The sequence below is a fragment of the Trachemys scripta genome, chromosome 3 (genome assembly GCF_013100865.1).
Source record: "Trachemys scripta elegans isolate TJP31775 chromosome 3, CAS_Tse_1.0, whole genome shotgun sequence".
Taxonomy (NCBI): domain Eukaryota; kingdom Metazoa; phylum Chordata; order Testudines; family Emydidae; genus Trachemys; species Trachemys scripta.
Genome location: NC_048300.1, coordinates 113,054,042 through 113,069,956, shown reverse-complemented (window position 1 = coordinate 113,069,956; position 15,915 = coordinate 113,054,042). Strand labels below are relative to the sequence as shown.

The 15,915-nt window shown below is 39.7% G+C and overlaps 1 protein-coding gene across 5 annotated transcripts in view; it reads left to right on the top strand.

The window, feature by feature from the left end:
• The window catches only part of HSF2 (heat shock transcription factor 2), a 38,973-nt gene extending 24,873 nt beyond the window's left edge, over positions 1-14,100 (top strand). For 3 of the 5 annotated variants that reach the window (XM_034765762.1, XM_034765766.1, XM_034765765.1), the window contains exons 5-13: positions 552-627; positions 1,563-1,624; positions 1,798-1,882; positions 2,556-2,725; positions 4,699-4,968; positions 8,637-8,742; positions 10,982-11,035; positions 12,314-12,395; positions 12,839-14,100. In XM_034765762.1, the coding sequence (XP_034621653.1) occupies positions 552-627; positions 1,563-1,624; positions 1,798-1,882; positions 2,556-2,725; positions 4,699-4,968; positions 8,637-8,742; positions 10,982-11,035; positions 12,314-12,395; positions 12,839-13,128 (1,195 nt within the window). In that variant the 3' untranslated portion in view covers positions 13,129-14,100. The remainder of the gene's footprint in view (positions 1-551; positions 628-1,562; positions 1,625-1,797; positions 1,883-2,555; positions 2,726-4,698; positions 4,969-8,636; positions 8,743-10,981; positions 11,036-12,313; positions 12,396-12,838) is intronic. The other 2 variants (XM_034765763.1, XM_034765764.1) reach the window with 2 other exon arrangements.
• The last annotated feature ends 1,815 nt before the right edge of the window (positions 14,101-15,915 follow it).

Genomic DNA, 15,915 nt, shown 5'->3' with positions numbered 1-15,915 from the left:
CCTAATCCACATCAGGCAGAAAGGGGAACTGAACTGGAGGAGTCTCCAATAGCCCAGACAAGTGCCCTAACTGCCAGGCTAAAATTTACAGGAGAGGCATCGGTGCCACCCATGCTTCTGGCTGAAATTATTTAGGTAATTTGCATCAGATTTGTGAATAGTTTCGTGTTGACCGAAATAGCATTTTCTGGCAAATTATTTTTTCAAATTTTGCCAGCTTTAATCAGACATTCCCATGGGCTGCTTTGGGTTCTGTTTAGGGTGACCAGATGTCCCTATAAAATCGGGACAGTCCCAATTTTTGGGTCTTTTTCTTATATAGGCTCCTATTACCTCCCACCCCGTCCTGATTTTTCACACTTGCTGTGTGGTCACCCTAGTTCTGTGCTATGTGACTTTCTTCCAAGGCTACTGCCAATGGTACTTCATAGGAAGGATGTATAGCTTTGTGAAATGTCTTTATGAGCCTGTATTACATTAATACAGTTTCACAAAAAATAAGGGCTTCTTAAGTTTGAGTTTAGCTTTCTAAATCACTTTTGTTGAAACAGGGAAAATGAATCTCTTTGGAGGGAAGTGGCAGAATTGAGAGCAAAACACTTGCAGCAGCAACAGGTTATTCGAAAGGTAAGACTTCATTTGTGGATTATACAGCTGCTTCTGTCTGATTAGATATATTTTATGTGCACATATGACTTATGTTGTCCTTACTCTGACTACCTCAGTACTATGCTATGTGAAATCTAGTTTTCTTCAAAATAGCCAGATCTTTTAATCTTTTTGTAAAATGAGCATTAACTCAGCATGTGGCAGTCTATAAAGACACGGAAGGATTACAGGGATGACATCATGTTTGCCTCTTTACTTTCCTAGCAAAACCCTCTCCAGTGCAACTCTAAATTGGCTTCCTTCCTTCCCTCCCTCCCTCCCCAGTTTTGGAGATGGCCTCCATTGGTAGAATCCACAGCAGAATTCTGTGTGAATAACTTGCTGCACTAGCAGCATTTCAAGTGATTAAATTCTAAAATACATTTTAGGAACAAAGTAATGTTTTTGGTCACTTATTAGCTGATATCAACATGACATGGTTTGTTGATGCTGAAAATGAAATACAATTAAAGTTAATTTGAATTAAGCCATATAGTACGTAGTTAAAGATTTAAAGACATAGTTGTCAACTGAAAAAGCTACAATGGTGGACAGGATTTTCCAAGGTCTCAGGGAATAGGGTTTTTGCTTTTGTAGAGGAAGATCAGTAGATTTGGTGGTAGGTAGGACATAGAAGCAAATACTTTATTGAAGGGAGGTTGTGGAAGCTCATTCACTGGAGGTTTTCAAAAGGAGGCTCGATAGCCATCTGTCTTGGATGGTTTAGGCATAAATCCTGCATCTTGGCAGGGGGTTAGGCTAGGTGACCTTTGCAGTCCCTCCTAAGTCTGTGATTCTAAGTATGGTAAACTTTGTAGTTTGTACTGCTGTGGGCTACCATTGTTTTTTGTTTTGTTTTTGTTTTTTGACAAACCCTGGCATGGTAGTGTTTACTTATCTTCCTTGTCTTGTAGATTGTACAGTTCATTGTTACTCTGGTGCAGAATAACCAGCTAGTGAGTCTAAAACGCAAACGGTAAGTACAGAATTGGGGGTGGGGGGGTGGGGGGGTGGGGGGAGGAATGTTGTAAATGTTAACCAGCTAATACAGGTTCTTTTGCTGGGCTGTTTTTCTCTTTAGAAACATTATTCATGCTTTAGTAGTGTTCATGCAACTGACTTTCTCTCCCCCACCCCCCTTTGATTTAGGCCACTACTTCTGAATACCAATGGACCTCCAAAGACCACTATGTTTCAGCAGATCGTCAAAGAATCAGCTGACAAAAACCATCATGTAAGTTCATTTTGAAGTGGACATTATTTGTTTATGTGGCAGCTGGAGGGATGGAAAAAGGTAAACAAGTATTAACAGGAGTGCCCTATAGTGGCTGTAGTTGTGCTGTATTTATCAGCTAAAAGTGAGGCAAAAGGGGGAGAGAAGAGTGTTCTGAAGTGAATAGCAGCTGCATGCCAATGAACTACTTTCATGGCAGATTAGGATTGATAGTTAAACTGTTTCCATTGTAATGTGTGTGTAAATTTCCAGCTCTTGTTGTGACACTATTCTTGTTGATTTACAGTGCTGATAAATTTTTGTATCACTCTCCAAGGTTTTTGGCTTATTTTGTTTTACGCTGTCTGATCCTTGGTTGGATTATAACTGTTATAATCATCTTTAACTACTTTCCCAAAATAAATTCATCACTCAGCAAAATTTACAGCTATATGCCTAATTGTTTAAATGTTCTGTTACAAAATTAGTTATGCCAAATAATTAAAATATGAATAAAAATCTGTGTGGAAAAAGTGTCTTGTGTCTTAAGGGTTTTTCTAGGATATCTAGAACTTTTTTTAAAAATTAGGTATTCAGTTAAGGCTCTTAATTGAAGTGTTATATTTGGGTCTGATTTTTAGTTTGGAAATTTGGTTCTTTTTCTATATAGTAGTTGTGCTTTTATAATTCTCAGGTACCCCTCAGCAGAACTGAGGGACTGGAGCAGAGGGAGCAGATTTCAGATGACATAATTATTTATGATGTCACTGATGATATTGGTGAGGAAGAAAATACTATGGGTGAAGAAGAAAGTGCTCCCATTACTCCAGAAACAAATGAGGATGCTACGTCAGACTCTTCCAAGTAAGAAATGTTTGTATGAGTGCAGAAGGCACTCAGCAGTTCAGTATAGACAGGGAAATCCTACCTTAAAATCTAATTCAGATCTACATAATACAGTTGAGACATATCTTGAATAATTCAATTTCAGTAAAGGAAGCAAGTTACTGAAAGTTACTATACATATGCAAATCCTTTGCATTCCAGGCCTCTGCACTGGCTTCACAGGACAATTTAGCCGTTGTAGCTTAGTGTGGCTAGGATGAGAATTCAGCTAAAATAAAATATTTTAAAAATGAAGGATCACTGGGGCACATACTACTTTTCTAGAAGTGCCATCTGTATGCTATTCTCATTTCTTGGTCTTTACTTCCTTAGCACAAGCTTGGAACCCCCCTAGTTTAATGTTTTTTATGCTGTTGAAGGTAGCTGTCCTGCTATCTCTGCCAAGTATAAATGTTGCCCTCTGAACATTTCAGGCATTTTTTGCTGACTGCAAGCCGCCACCATCATTGATTTCTTTTAGAGACTGGAAGTCCTCCAGCCTTCTCAGTTCTATAGTTGAAGAGGAGTCTTGTGTGCATTCTCCCCATTTTACTCCTTAATTCTGTGCTATATACGTTACCTGTTGTCACACCTATGTTTTTAGTACACTCCCGGGTACAAGCAGGTGATCATCCCAGTCCTTCTGGCTCAAGGATTGTCTCCCAATGTTACCCTTAGTTTACACTGCATAATAGTGTATATTTTATGCTTTATGGATTTGAAATCCAGATTTTGTTGTCTGAGACTTAAACCACTGATTTGGTTTTGGCAAATTGATGCTTACTCCTCCCCTCACCCCCCACAGAAAAATGACATTAAGTGGGAGTATACATCAGTAATTTAAGGTGTAAACTACAACAATAAGATTTTTTTATATATATATTTAAAAAGAGCATTAGAAATTCAGTAAGTTTAGAGTGAAGATTAGTTTTTAAAAAAATACCCATTTAAAAGTGTGGCATTTCCTTAATACTTTAAACACTTGTGAAAGTTTTGTGTTTTCTCCCTGGCATTATGGAGGGAAATGATGCTTCATTGTCTGTGACCTGCTGCATAATAATGAGTTGTGGGTAGAAGGACATTGTGAGAATTGGGGGGCCGGGTTTTTTCATTTCTGGGATCCTTTGCATAGGGCCAGGAGAGCATCAGAATGCAGTAAAAGGGGAGAAGAGTAAACTTCCCAGGATCCTCTTAGCCCTTGCATCTGTGAGACTTAAATGCTTAAACTGCCCAATGAGCCTAATTAAGCTTATCAGCCATGACAAGATTGGCTTTTCTTCACCAGCCCCTTCAGTTCCCATTCTTAATACCCACCTTCTCTCATAACCACCTACTGGCGTTCCTCTCAGTATTTTTTTGTTTTGTTTTTCTCCTGGTCCTGTAAAACTTAATCCTCCAGAATCAGAAAATAGTAGCAAACAGGCATGACTCAAAATAAAACTGGCTTTGTCTAGCCTGATACCTTCAGCCTTTCTAGTTCCAGTCCACAAGAATTAAGATTCCATAATGATTTTGAAGTATTTAATCCCTGGAAAATGCCCTATAACTGTCGCCTAACAAGCTTCATCTGAATGTGAAGCTTGGAATTGTCCTTCTAACGTACTTTGCTGAGAAAGTTGTATTAAAATGTAAGACAACAGGGAAACTTTAAAACCAAGTATTTTTGATTAAAGATGGTTGTTAGCTTCTTAATCTTCATTTTTCCAATTTCTTGATTCTTTTTACTGTATTTTAAACATGTTTTTGTTACTGCCGTCAAAATTTGAGGAGATGGTGAGAGGTTAAAATGGGCCTTAAACTGGAAATCTAGACTCCCTTAACTAAAGAGTTAGCCACTATTTACATATTCAAAGTGCTTTGCAGCTATTTAATCCTTACAGCAGGACTTTGAAGGAGGTAGTTGTTGCCTCTTCAGAGTTTAACCCGTTTATTGTCTGTTTTATGTATTGCAGCTGTAGTCATTCTCCTGATATTGTAATTGTAGAAGATGATAATGAGGATGACAACATCCCTGTAATTCAAGGGGATAAAAATATCGAACCAATCACTATCCCAGCCAGTGATCCCCTCAGTCCTGTCAGTGACAGTGCAAGCCCCCTCATGTCTAGTGCTGTTCAACTGAACAACCAGTCAACTCTAACTGCAGAAGACCCTGTCTCAATGATGGATTCCATACTCAGTGAGAATGGTGTAATTTCACAGAACATCAACCTTCTTGGAAAGTGAGTAGCTTTGATGCTTTTAAAACAATTGACTAAATTAAAGTTGTTGATACCTTCATATCAACTGCCTCTTTAACTATTTTCACTGAAAGACTCTTAGAGGCCCTGCAATGGATTCTTCAAAGATTGAGTTTGTGCTCTTTTGCTGCTTTATGGTATATAAATAGTGTTCCGCATTTTTCAGGTTCGTTTGTTTGTTTTGATTTTAAAAACACTCCAGGAATTTTTGGGTATTTATTTTCCAAACATTTAAAACAGAGATGAAATTGTTTTTAAAAACAATAACAAAAAAATCTGGGGAAAGGGAAAAACAAAAAAAACTTTCATAATGTGCACATTTTACTACAGTATAACTGAAACTTTTTTTATGTACAAAGATGCTTTTTGCTTTTCTCAGAGCTAGTAGTTTTCCAGAAATCCTGGGTTAGGTATGCTCGCATAATTTTCTTCGAAGTATCCTCACTCATGTGGAGCCTCTTCCTGTCTTGGAGGTAGGCCAACTTTGCAAGTGAGCACTCTTCACCAATATATCCAGGGGGCACACTCAAAGCTCACCGTGCCACTTTGCTGAAGTTGGGAAGTGTCTTGATGACTTTTCCAAAAAGCCAGTACATCCAGTTTCACACTGTCAGGGTTAGGCACATTTATGTCAGTAGTAAAGTCCCCTTTCAGATTTGAAATGTCATCTTTAGAAGCAAATGGCTGGAACACTCTGGCATTATGGTCGTAGTCTATTGCAAAATTAACCTTGAGAAAGGGGTGCTACACCTGTATGACATTCCAAAAAGAATCTTTGGCACCAAACACTTCAGGGTTCAAATTATGGCCACGGTCGTCTACCAGTTCACTCTGAGTACTGTGAAGGCTTTGAACTGTTTTTTATTTTTCTCATGTTCCAGAATCACAAGGATTTCCAGAAACAGCAGTGTTTTCTCACCGTATGTTTCTCCTGCAGCTTTTGTGCTCAATTCAGCTGAGATTTTGATCGTCAGGATCTAGTAAACATCTGTATTAGCAAACACGTTGGCAGTAGTCGCAGAAAACTCCAGTGTTTTCTAAGTGTTCCACAGTGATTCCAAGTTTTCAACAACAAACATTGCCTGGGTGCACAGAATCTGGTGGTCATTTTGGTTGTCAGTTTTTTCAGTGTGTCTGTTTTAGAACCAACAAATTCAGGATGATCTAGAGACACATTAGCACAGTTCACACATTATTTACATGGCAAGCAGTGAAGTACAAGCTCATCCACCGATGTGGCACAGCAGGAGTAGGTAATCGGCAGTCAGCTCTGCACTCATTTCGCACTATGTAAAGCAAAGTCTTCAGCTTGTTCGTATTTTTGAAAATGGCCCCAAATCCAGTGATCTAAGATTTCACGTCCTTCATTTCTTCTGTAGCAGTAGCTGCTGACAGAACAACGGTAGTCAGATGAGCAGGACAGGTAATACGTAGCTGCTCCGGTTTCCGATTGAGTTTAATCTCCCATGCAAACTTAGCCATGTCAGAAGCAGAATCTGTGTTTATTGTGGCCACATTTTCCCACATTTGTTGGTACATTTCAAACATGTCAGTGAAATAAAAAAAACAAAAACAAAAGGCCAAGAATTGGATAGGCCAAAGCATCAGACTTGTCAAAAATCAATGTAGACACCACGTTTCCATCAATTCATTCCATGTGTTTATACACTAAAGCATTGTCATTTTTCTTTTAGATACTTATGAGTGAGGTTGTCTGCATTAGGAAGGGTTTTTGCTGCTGTGGACAGTATTGTCACATAGTCACCAGGAGGCCCCTCTGCAATTAACAGCGGTTGTCCAGTGAAACAAAGAGCATGCACAAATTCATTGACATAATTGTGCTGTCTCTTTTCCCTTTCATGGAAGCCTTGGTGAAAGCTCCTGATACTGACTGTTTATCCGGAAGCTCACTTCCTTTAAGCTTCTTGTCGTTCGCTTTCAACATGCTCCTTTATTCTGTCAGCATGAACCCTGACCTCAGTACTGTAGTCCTTGCAGCATAATGCATCCTCTTCCCTTCCATCTTTACTCTTCTTGAAAATTTCTAAGCACTGATTTTCTTGTTGATATTCAGGCATATATTTGTGTGTTTACCCCATGTTTACCTTTTTTACCGTCTCTTTATCTGTGGAGGATAGATTGTTTAAACTTAGTGCCGCACTAAATAGAAGCAAAGAAATAGGCAGGCAACATCTTAGCACAATATTAACATTGTTTTTTTCTGACCTTCACTGTGTGCGTGCTGTGTTTTACCCTGCAGAACTGCTTCAATCTCAGAGCTGTAGGACATAAACACTAATGCTTTACACGATTGTTAACAAAATTAAGTACTGGAGGGAGGGAGAATTGAGTGGATTGGATTGATACATGTGTTAATCAGTAAAACCTGAACTCCTTTAATTTAAAAAAAAAAAAAGGTAACTTGGTGAAAATTGGTTTAAAAACTGAAAATGCGGAATACTATATATAAAGAAGTTCTGGACAATATTTAAAAATATTGTTCAGAAATGTGTTTGATCATAGAAATATCAGGAATCCTGGTCTTCCCTGTTTTTGCTGGAGGGCTGCTCTTGGGAGGTCTTAAAAATATTTACCTCTTGCACCTTAATTTGGACAGTGGAGGTATTTGTTAAAATTAAAGACTTCCTTTATCCAAAATGTTACTTCAGTTAAATAGGTGACATTTTAAAATTTTTATTTGTTTATTAGTCTAAGATTCCCTTTTTACAAATGCTATATTTGCACTTTCTTTACTTTTGTGATGACGGTATTTTACTGGTTCTCTGGTCATAGACTTCCAGCCTAGATAGACGCAATCTGAATCTTAAATTTGAAACATCTTTGTAATGTGTATTTTGCTCTTTCAGGCCCTCTTTATGTATCATAAAAAATCAAACAAGGGCACAAAATCAGTCCCTCCCTCCCTGCAAGGTCACCTTAAGGATGGTTGTGTTGTTGTTTTTGGGGGGGGGGGGGGGGGGGGGTTTTTTTTTTTTTTTTTTTTTTTTTTTTCTTTAAAGCCTCTGACAGACTTTTATTATTGCACTCTAAAGGTGTGATGGGTTGTTTTTTTTTTTAATGGTTTAAGTTAAAACAAGCTAAAGGCTACTACTTTTTGTCTTTAGGATATATATTGTATAGCAGAGGAAATAACTTATTTACAATGTTAGTTGCAATCAACACTTGCTGGTGGAATTTTTTTTTAATTGTCTTATGAATCATTTGTGCATTCTTCCGTTTCATCCCCATATGCAAACACTTTGTACTGTTACCTTGTAATATAAAAGGATCTACTTCCAGCTTTAAAAATAATTCTAATTAACTGAAAGTGGATTCTGCTCTTCTTTATTGTGGAGACAGCAGCTTTGTGAATGGGTCACAGCCTGTTGCCTTCCTGTGCTGTCACAATGTAAAAAATTGATTTGTGAATGTCAGATGTATAAATTGACAATCCTGTCAGACATTCTTAACTGTTTGACACCAGGCAGAGAGAAATATCCTGTCAGCACTTGCCAGTGCAGTTTTAAACAAGCAGTGATGATGGTACTGTTGCATATATCTATTCCAACAGGTGATTTTTTTTCACCTTGTCAGTAGAAGTGTCATGGCTATTTCAGAACACAAAATCCTCTTTCTTTTCCATCTTCCAGAGTTGAGCTATTGGATTATCTTGACAGTATTGATTGCAGTTTAGAGGACTTCCAAGCCATGCTGTCAGGACGACAGTTCAGCATAGACCCAGATCTTCTGGTTGATGTATGTATTTCTAGTAACTTCCTCTGTTTTTTTTATTTTGTAATGAACAAGATCATTGAGGATGCAAATACACATTTCTCAAGAGGATATCTTAAAGCTTAATTTAAAATGTTAATTCAAAAAAGTTCATGCACCTTTTTATAAAGCCTGCACAATTATAAAATTTAAAATCAGAAGACTCAAACATTTCTAGAGTTATAATTTAATCTTATTGCTCATCCTGTATATTGCCTACTAAAAATGTTAACACACAGCCTTTATAACAAGGAAACGGCTATGCAAAGGTTCCGTCTTCAAAATAGCAGAATTAATATTACTGTAGAAATCTCTTGTATTTCCTGATGCTTATTTCTTTAGCTGTGCCACATGGACAAATGTGGCAGTTAATTTTGTTCCCTTTTTATATAAAAAAAAAAAGTGGGAGTGGGGGAGGAAGGAAACACAAAGAGTAGTGCATGCTTCAGTACTGGTGTAGTGCTTTAAATGCCCCTGAAGTGCTAGCTCTTTTAACTGCTACACCAATTTATGTATGTTTAGTAGAAGAACTGGTGCTGTTGACTAGAACTGCATGTGTACTTCCAAAAGAAGGGAACAAAAGATTGGCTTCAGGCCTGATCCATGAGGTAGATTTTTCTAGCACAGTGGTTTTCAAAGTTTGGGTCGCAACCCAATACTGGGTCGTGGAATGCAAGGCAGTGGATCACCTTGCTCAGCACCCAGGGACCCTGGCAGCTGGCCAGTAAAAACTAGTAGTTTCTACCTGTTCTGACCCCACACTGCACCCTAGAAGTGGCCAGCAGCAGATCCAGGTCGTAGGCAGGGCCACAGAGCTTCATGCGCTGCCCTTGCCCTGAGCACTGGCTCCGGCCAATGGGAGCTGGGGGGGGCAGTGTTTGCAGGCAAGAGCTGCGTGGAGCCACTTGCGTGCCTCCGTCTAAGAGCCATACCTGCTGGCCGCTTCTGGGGCGCAGCGCAGTTCGCGGTGCCAGGACAGGCAGGAAGCCTGCCACTGCATGCTGGCTGCGCCGCTGACCGGGAGCCGCCAGAGGTAAGCCCTTGGCCCAATCCCCAGCCCTGAGCACCCCCCCCTTCCCAACCTGGAGCCCTTTCCTGCACCCAAACCCCCTCATCCCTGGACCCACCCCCAGAGCTCGCAGCCCAGAGCCCTGACCCCCTCCTGCACCCCAATCTCCTGCCCCAGCCCTCATCTCCAGCTCCGTTGGGTCGTGGGCATCAACAATTTTCTTCAACTGGGTTGCCAGAAAAAAAGCTTGAAAACCACTGTTCTAGGACCTGCTTCGTAAATGGGGAAGCAGGGACTCTGATCTGAGTCTTTATCAGACTCCCAAGGCTCAAGGGCCAAGTGTATTCTGGGCCACAAAATTTTGAACTGAGTATGTATTCTAATGGTTCCAAATTGTGCCTGAAAATGACACACTTGGAGAGGAGGAAACAGAAGGGAATAAGGTGACTGGAGATCCAGTTTTAGTGGCTGGTGTCCGCCCGTATATATTGAAAAGTGTGCTGTTCAGGGAAAAACCTATGCATGCCCAGGCAGACATTGTACAATTGTGAATTCTATGTTAGTGTTCATAGGTTTAATTTCCAAATGAAAAGTTTCAAAGTTAAGCAGCGGGGTAGAGAAGAGTGGAATTTTTTTGCCACATGCAGTTTCAGTCCACCGGTCCTTAGTTCTCTTACCTATTATTCCTTTTCAGAGTAGCAGCTGTGTTAGTCTGTAACCGCAAAAAGAACAGGAGTACTTGTGGCACGTTAGAGACTAACAAATTTCACAAAAGCTTATGCTCTAATAAATTTGTTAGTCTCTAAGGTGCCACAAGTACTCCTGTTCTTTTTATTATTCCTTTGTATCATTCCTCTCTAACTGGTCAGCTGTTTGGCAGTTCACACTTTTCTGAATCTGATGTTTCTGAAACTGGAGGACTAACATACAGCAATGTTCTGAGCTAGATATGGTACAGACGTTGCCATGGTGTGGGCGTTACCAGTGCCCTGCAGTCTCAAAACGTAGCAGGTCTACTCCACAATTAGGCTTTTCCTTAGCAAACGTTTTGCACAAAATGGCAAACTTTTAAAAGGGGACCCAGTCCTGCTCAGATCCTATAATATAAACAATTAATAAAGTATAGTAAAATATTTACACCCATATCTTTAGTGACCTATACTTAATATATACCAACATTTGGAATTTTTTAAAACTGTGTTTTGTCTTGTTCAGCTTTTTACAAGCTCCGTGCAGATGAATCCCACAGAGCATATCAGTAATACAAAAGTAAGTTCCAAAGCCCACAGTAGCGAGAAATACAAATACAGGGTGTGCTACACTTGCAGCTGTACAGCGCTGTGAGTTAAACCCACCTTTGTACAGCTGAGTAGGGAAAGCACTGCAGTCTGTCCACACTGACCGCTGCCAGCGCACTGGCGTGGCCACATTTGCAGCTGCATTGGGAGCGGTGCATTATGGGCAGCTCTCCGAGCATTCATGTGGCTGCAACGTGCTTTTCAAAAGGGGGGTGGGGTGTAGTGTGACAGGGTGTGTGGGGAGAGAGAGTGGGTTTTGGGGTGCTGAGAGTGTCAGCACGCTGCCTTGCAAGTTCTGACCCCCCTGCTCTCCCTGCTTCTCATTCACTCACTCAAAGCAAACCGCAAAATGTTTGCTTTTTCTCTCTGGCATGGAGCTTTGAAACCGCACTTCCACAGATCGCAACAATGAAAAGAGTGGCCACTTGATAAGGGGATTATCACAGCGCAGCAAGTTAACTCCTCGTTCACACTGATGCCAGGGAGTTGTAGCCACTACTCTGCATCTCTCATTCCTCTCGGGGAGGTGGAGTACCTGCAGCGCTGTAGCCAGGGAGATACAGCGCTGTACGTGCCTTGCCAGTGTGGACGGAGAGTGAGGTACAGCGCTGTGGGCCGCTTTATTGCGCTTAACTCGCAAGTGTAGCCAAGGCCACAGTTGGAGGTTGGTGAACAACTTGTCCTTTAGCTGTGCCCATTACTGAAGTGAACAAACATTTTCATATTTTGTTAATAAAACCTCTAATTTGGATGCAAAAACTACAGTTGAACTTATTCCTATTCTGCTTTGTAGCTGGAAGGGAAAAACAGCACAAATTGGGGGGAGGGGTGGATGGGTAAAAGTTTTATACCATGCTCATCACCATGGTATCTAGGGGAAACATTTTTAAAGATGAGGAAAGTGAAACTAGCGCCTATAGCAGAACCAAGAAGAGAAGCTAATGCTCCTCCGATTTGAGGTCTAACTGTAGAACAGTAATCCTCCCTAAATGTTAATCTGTCTCAGTTCCTACTTGGATGGTACCACTGTTTCACTTCATGTTATTTTCTAGACCAGCATCCATTAAGCTACATGAATAGTTGCCATACACTTGTAACATCATGTTTTTACAGGCTAGTGCAGGTTATTTTAATAGTTAGTTAGACTTTGTCAAGATTCGTCAGTTGTTACCTTTTTGTTACTTATGCAGACTGGTTTTTTAAAGCCTATTTCAGATTAAGTTTTGACTTCAATTTCTTTTTTCGTTTGGAGACAAAAGGAATAGAAACTACAAAGAGTAATGGACCTCAGCCTGCTTCACAGGACACACAGAGTTCTAAGCCCAAATCAGGTTAGTACAGCGAATGGCATGGCTTTCTTCGCAGGAAGAGCTTCTTAGTTGTTCAGCTGAAAAGATGTAAGAGGGAAAAATTGTGAAGTTCTTGTTAAAACAAAGATCCTGCTTAGTCAGGTCTTATCTGCTTGATTGTTTCATGCTGATAACTACTTTGGTTCTTGTCATGTTAACTGTGAAGAATTTGTATTGCACCAGATGCAAAGACAAAACTGATTAAATGTTGGTGTTTCCGACAAATCTGGACAATAAATTGTTTACTTTGTTTCTTGCAACACTTCAATAGTATGCCCAATTTTTTTAAAAAGTAACCATTTTTGTTCAAAAATATTTTTATAATGTGGTTTGCTTTGTAAAAAGTACACTAAAATTTTTGGAATTAGGACTGTGCATGTAAACTAATAGTGAGTTTCTGAAGTATTATTTTTCTTCCCTTGTAGATAAACAGCTCATTCAATATACTGCCTTTCCACTCCTTGCATTCCTTGATGGGAGTCCAGGTGCAACTGTTGAGGGTGGAAATTCCACATCTGAAACAATGTCCTCCCTAGACAAACCCTTAGAAGTGGATGAGCTTCTGGAAAGCAGCCTGGACCCTGAACCAACTCAAAGCAAGTTAGTGCGGCTGGAGCCACTGACTGAGGCGGAAGCAAGTGAAGCCACACTGTTTTATTTATGTGAACTTGCTCCTGCACCCATGGACACCGATATGCCATTCTTGGATAACTAACATAGCAGGAACTTTGTATATATTCATCAAAACGAACTATTTATTTAGGATATCATTTGGTATCTTTCTGGGTTTTTTGGTAAATTCTTTGGTTAGTATAACCAGCTATTGTGGAATCTCTCTCCTATCCTTCTCCCCACAAACTGCTCTTTGAATATGTGTAAGTAGTTGTGTACTTATACAAGACATCATAGACATAGTGTGACTTGGTATATGCAACTAAGTTACCAACCTTTTTAATTTCTTAAATATTTGGTATTTATAGAGAATACAAAATATCCCAAGTAATGAAAATTCATGTCAGAATGACCATTGTTTTACACTCTTAGACTTTTTGGTTCTATGTATGATTGAGTAGAATAACTCTGTATCGTGTAGAACTCTGAATGTTTTCTGTATTTTGGTTTTCTATTTTTACAACCTTTTGTTTAAAAAATGGATTTTGGGGGGGGGGGGGGGGGGGCGCATCAAGACCTGAGTTGAGCTGTATTTTTTTTCTGGTTGAATTGGGAACAAAGTGCCTGTTACCTAGTTGACTCTTTGGTTCTGCCTTAGTTTTTTCAGTGAGTGTAATCATACATGACAGGAGAGAAATGGAAGTTTTTATTTATTAAGACAGGAGCCACTTGCATGCATGAGTTCTAACCTGAACCATCCACTTTGATAAAATAAATGTTATCTAGGTGTGACTTTTGTTAGAGGTCATCTTTTACATTGTCTACACTTTGAGTCAATGCTTAGAACATATTTTCAGATGAACTACTGTACATGAAATAACTTTAATTCATGCTAGTGTATGCCACAAGACTGTTTTCAGTTTCAGAACAATTTTTTTTAAAACCAGTAATTAGGTAGGATAAATTTCAAGAGGTCAGGTCAGACTCTACATGAGCTATGTATTAAGTGAAAGATGTACTTTACTCCATTAACATGCTGAGAGAGTAAATAAAAATAGGTTGTTTTGATACCATTGAGCATGAAATATGCTGTTTTTTATCTATAGATAATACTGTGTTCACTGTTAGGTAGGGATCTTGTAGCATTTGAGTTAAACACCTGTTTTCAAGCTACTTGAATCAGGCAGAGAAAAATCTCATTCTCACCAGTTTCTGTGCATTGACTCATCTTCTATCACCAGTAAACAAATGTATTGTAGATGTAGAGTACATCTGCTCAAGGATAAAATAGCATGGCTGGAGTTGGCTCAGGTCAGTGGTCTTGAACTCATAGGGCTAAAAATTGGGCTTGGACTGGAGCCTATGCTCTGGGACCTTTCACTCTGAGCCTGAGCCAGCCAGCCATGGGGAGGGGGGTTATCCCTGTGTAGATGTAACCATAGTAACTGAGTATATTTTCATTAATGGAATTTGTAAAATGTATCTAGAAAGCTACTACTGTATACTCATTCAGAAGGCACTATCCTATTCAAACAAGTACCTTTTGGCAAGCATAGCAGTAAGTGCTCTTAATACATTAAGACCTACTGGTAAATAAAAGTTCATATAGCACTTATTTTTTGACTAGCTGAGAGGAAACTAAGTCAACTAACATGGAAGCAGCTCAGTATATAGCTCTCCTCTCTATCAGAGGCTACTGGCTTCACCTCTTGAGGGTGCCTCTATTTGGTATATGTACTGTTGTACCACAGGAGGACTCACCTTGTAAACAACTTTGATGTTGTGGCATGAAAAGATGTGCTATTTAAACATTCTTAATGGGTTAGCTGAGTTGCTAGTTTATCAAGTTAATTTCACTAAATATTGCTAAGAGCAGAGGTTCTCAGAGTGGGGGTTGGGACCCCTCAGAAGGTCACAAGCTGTCAGCCTCCACCCCAAACCCTTGATGTCAATGGATATTTGCCTGAGTAGAGAACTGAGTCTCTTGCTCTGGCAAGAGACCTGCATTTGAGTTAGCAATGGGTGTTTGTAATACTATGAGACTCTATATGAAGCCAGTATGCACATGAAAGTTTTCAGCCTCCACTGAAATACAGCCACCTCTGGGTTTGAAGGAAGTAGCTCTTCAACAGCACACAACATTCCACTTTGCATCCAGCATTTATAATTGTGTGAAATTAGTGTTTAATTTACAAGGGGGGGTTTACTCAGGCTTACTATGTGAAAGGGGTCACCAGTACAAAAGTTTGAGAACCACTGGCTTAGTATCTAATGAAAGGCAGACCTAGAAGAAACAATTGAATGGAAAGGTATATTGATGGAGGTTAGACCATTTAAGAGATTTGTTTTAATTACACATATTCCCCTCCTCCAAATATGGTAGCACCACACCTGCAGTGTTCATTACAACCCAGAGACTAGGCATAGCATGTTGAAGAGCTGCATGTGCTTAGTAGTTTTCACAGTGTTCAGGCTGTTCACTGCTCCTGCATAAGGTCACCTAACATTGGGTGAGTTTATTCTATCCCTTCTATTTAAAGAAGGGAGTTCACAAACCATAAGAAGTGGTTAAAACCAAAGTTTGGGCACCTGTCCTCAGGGGGATGATGTACAAGATGACATTTAATTTGAATGTAGTGAAGGTACAGACAGCTGGCTGAAATGCAACTTAAGTGTTCTCTTCCTGTCCTTAATATTACTCAATGTATAACTAAAAAGCTTGAGGTAACTAGTGCAGTGAAGAAAACCCTTAGCTAATTAAGCTAGGTAGGAGTATAGAACCTGGAAGCAGTAAAGGAAAGACTGAAAAGTCATTCCAAATGAAAGTGAGCACTGCTCCTTTGTTGCTACTGCTAATTGTACTAGATGGAACTAAATGAGCCCAATAAGT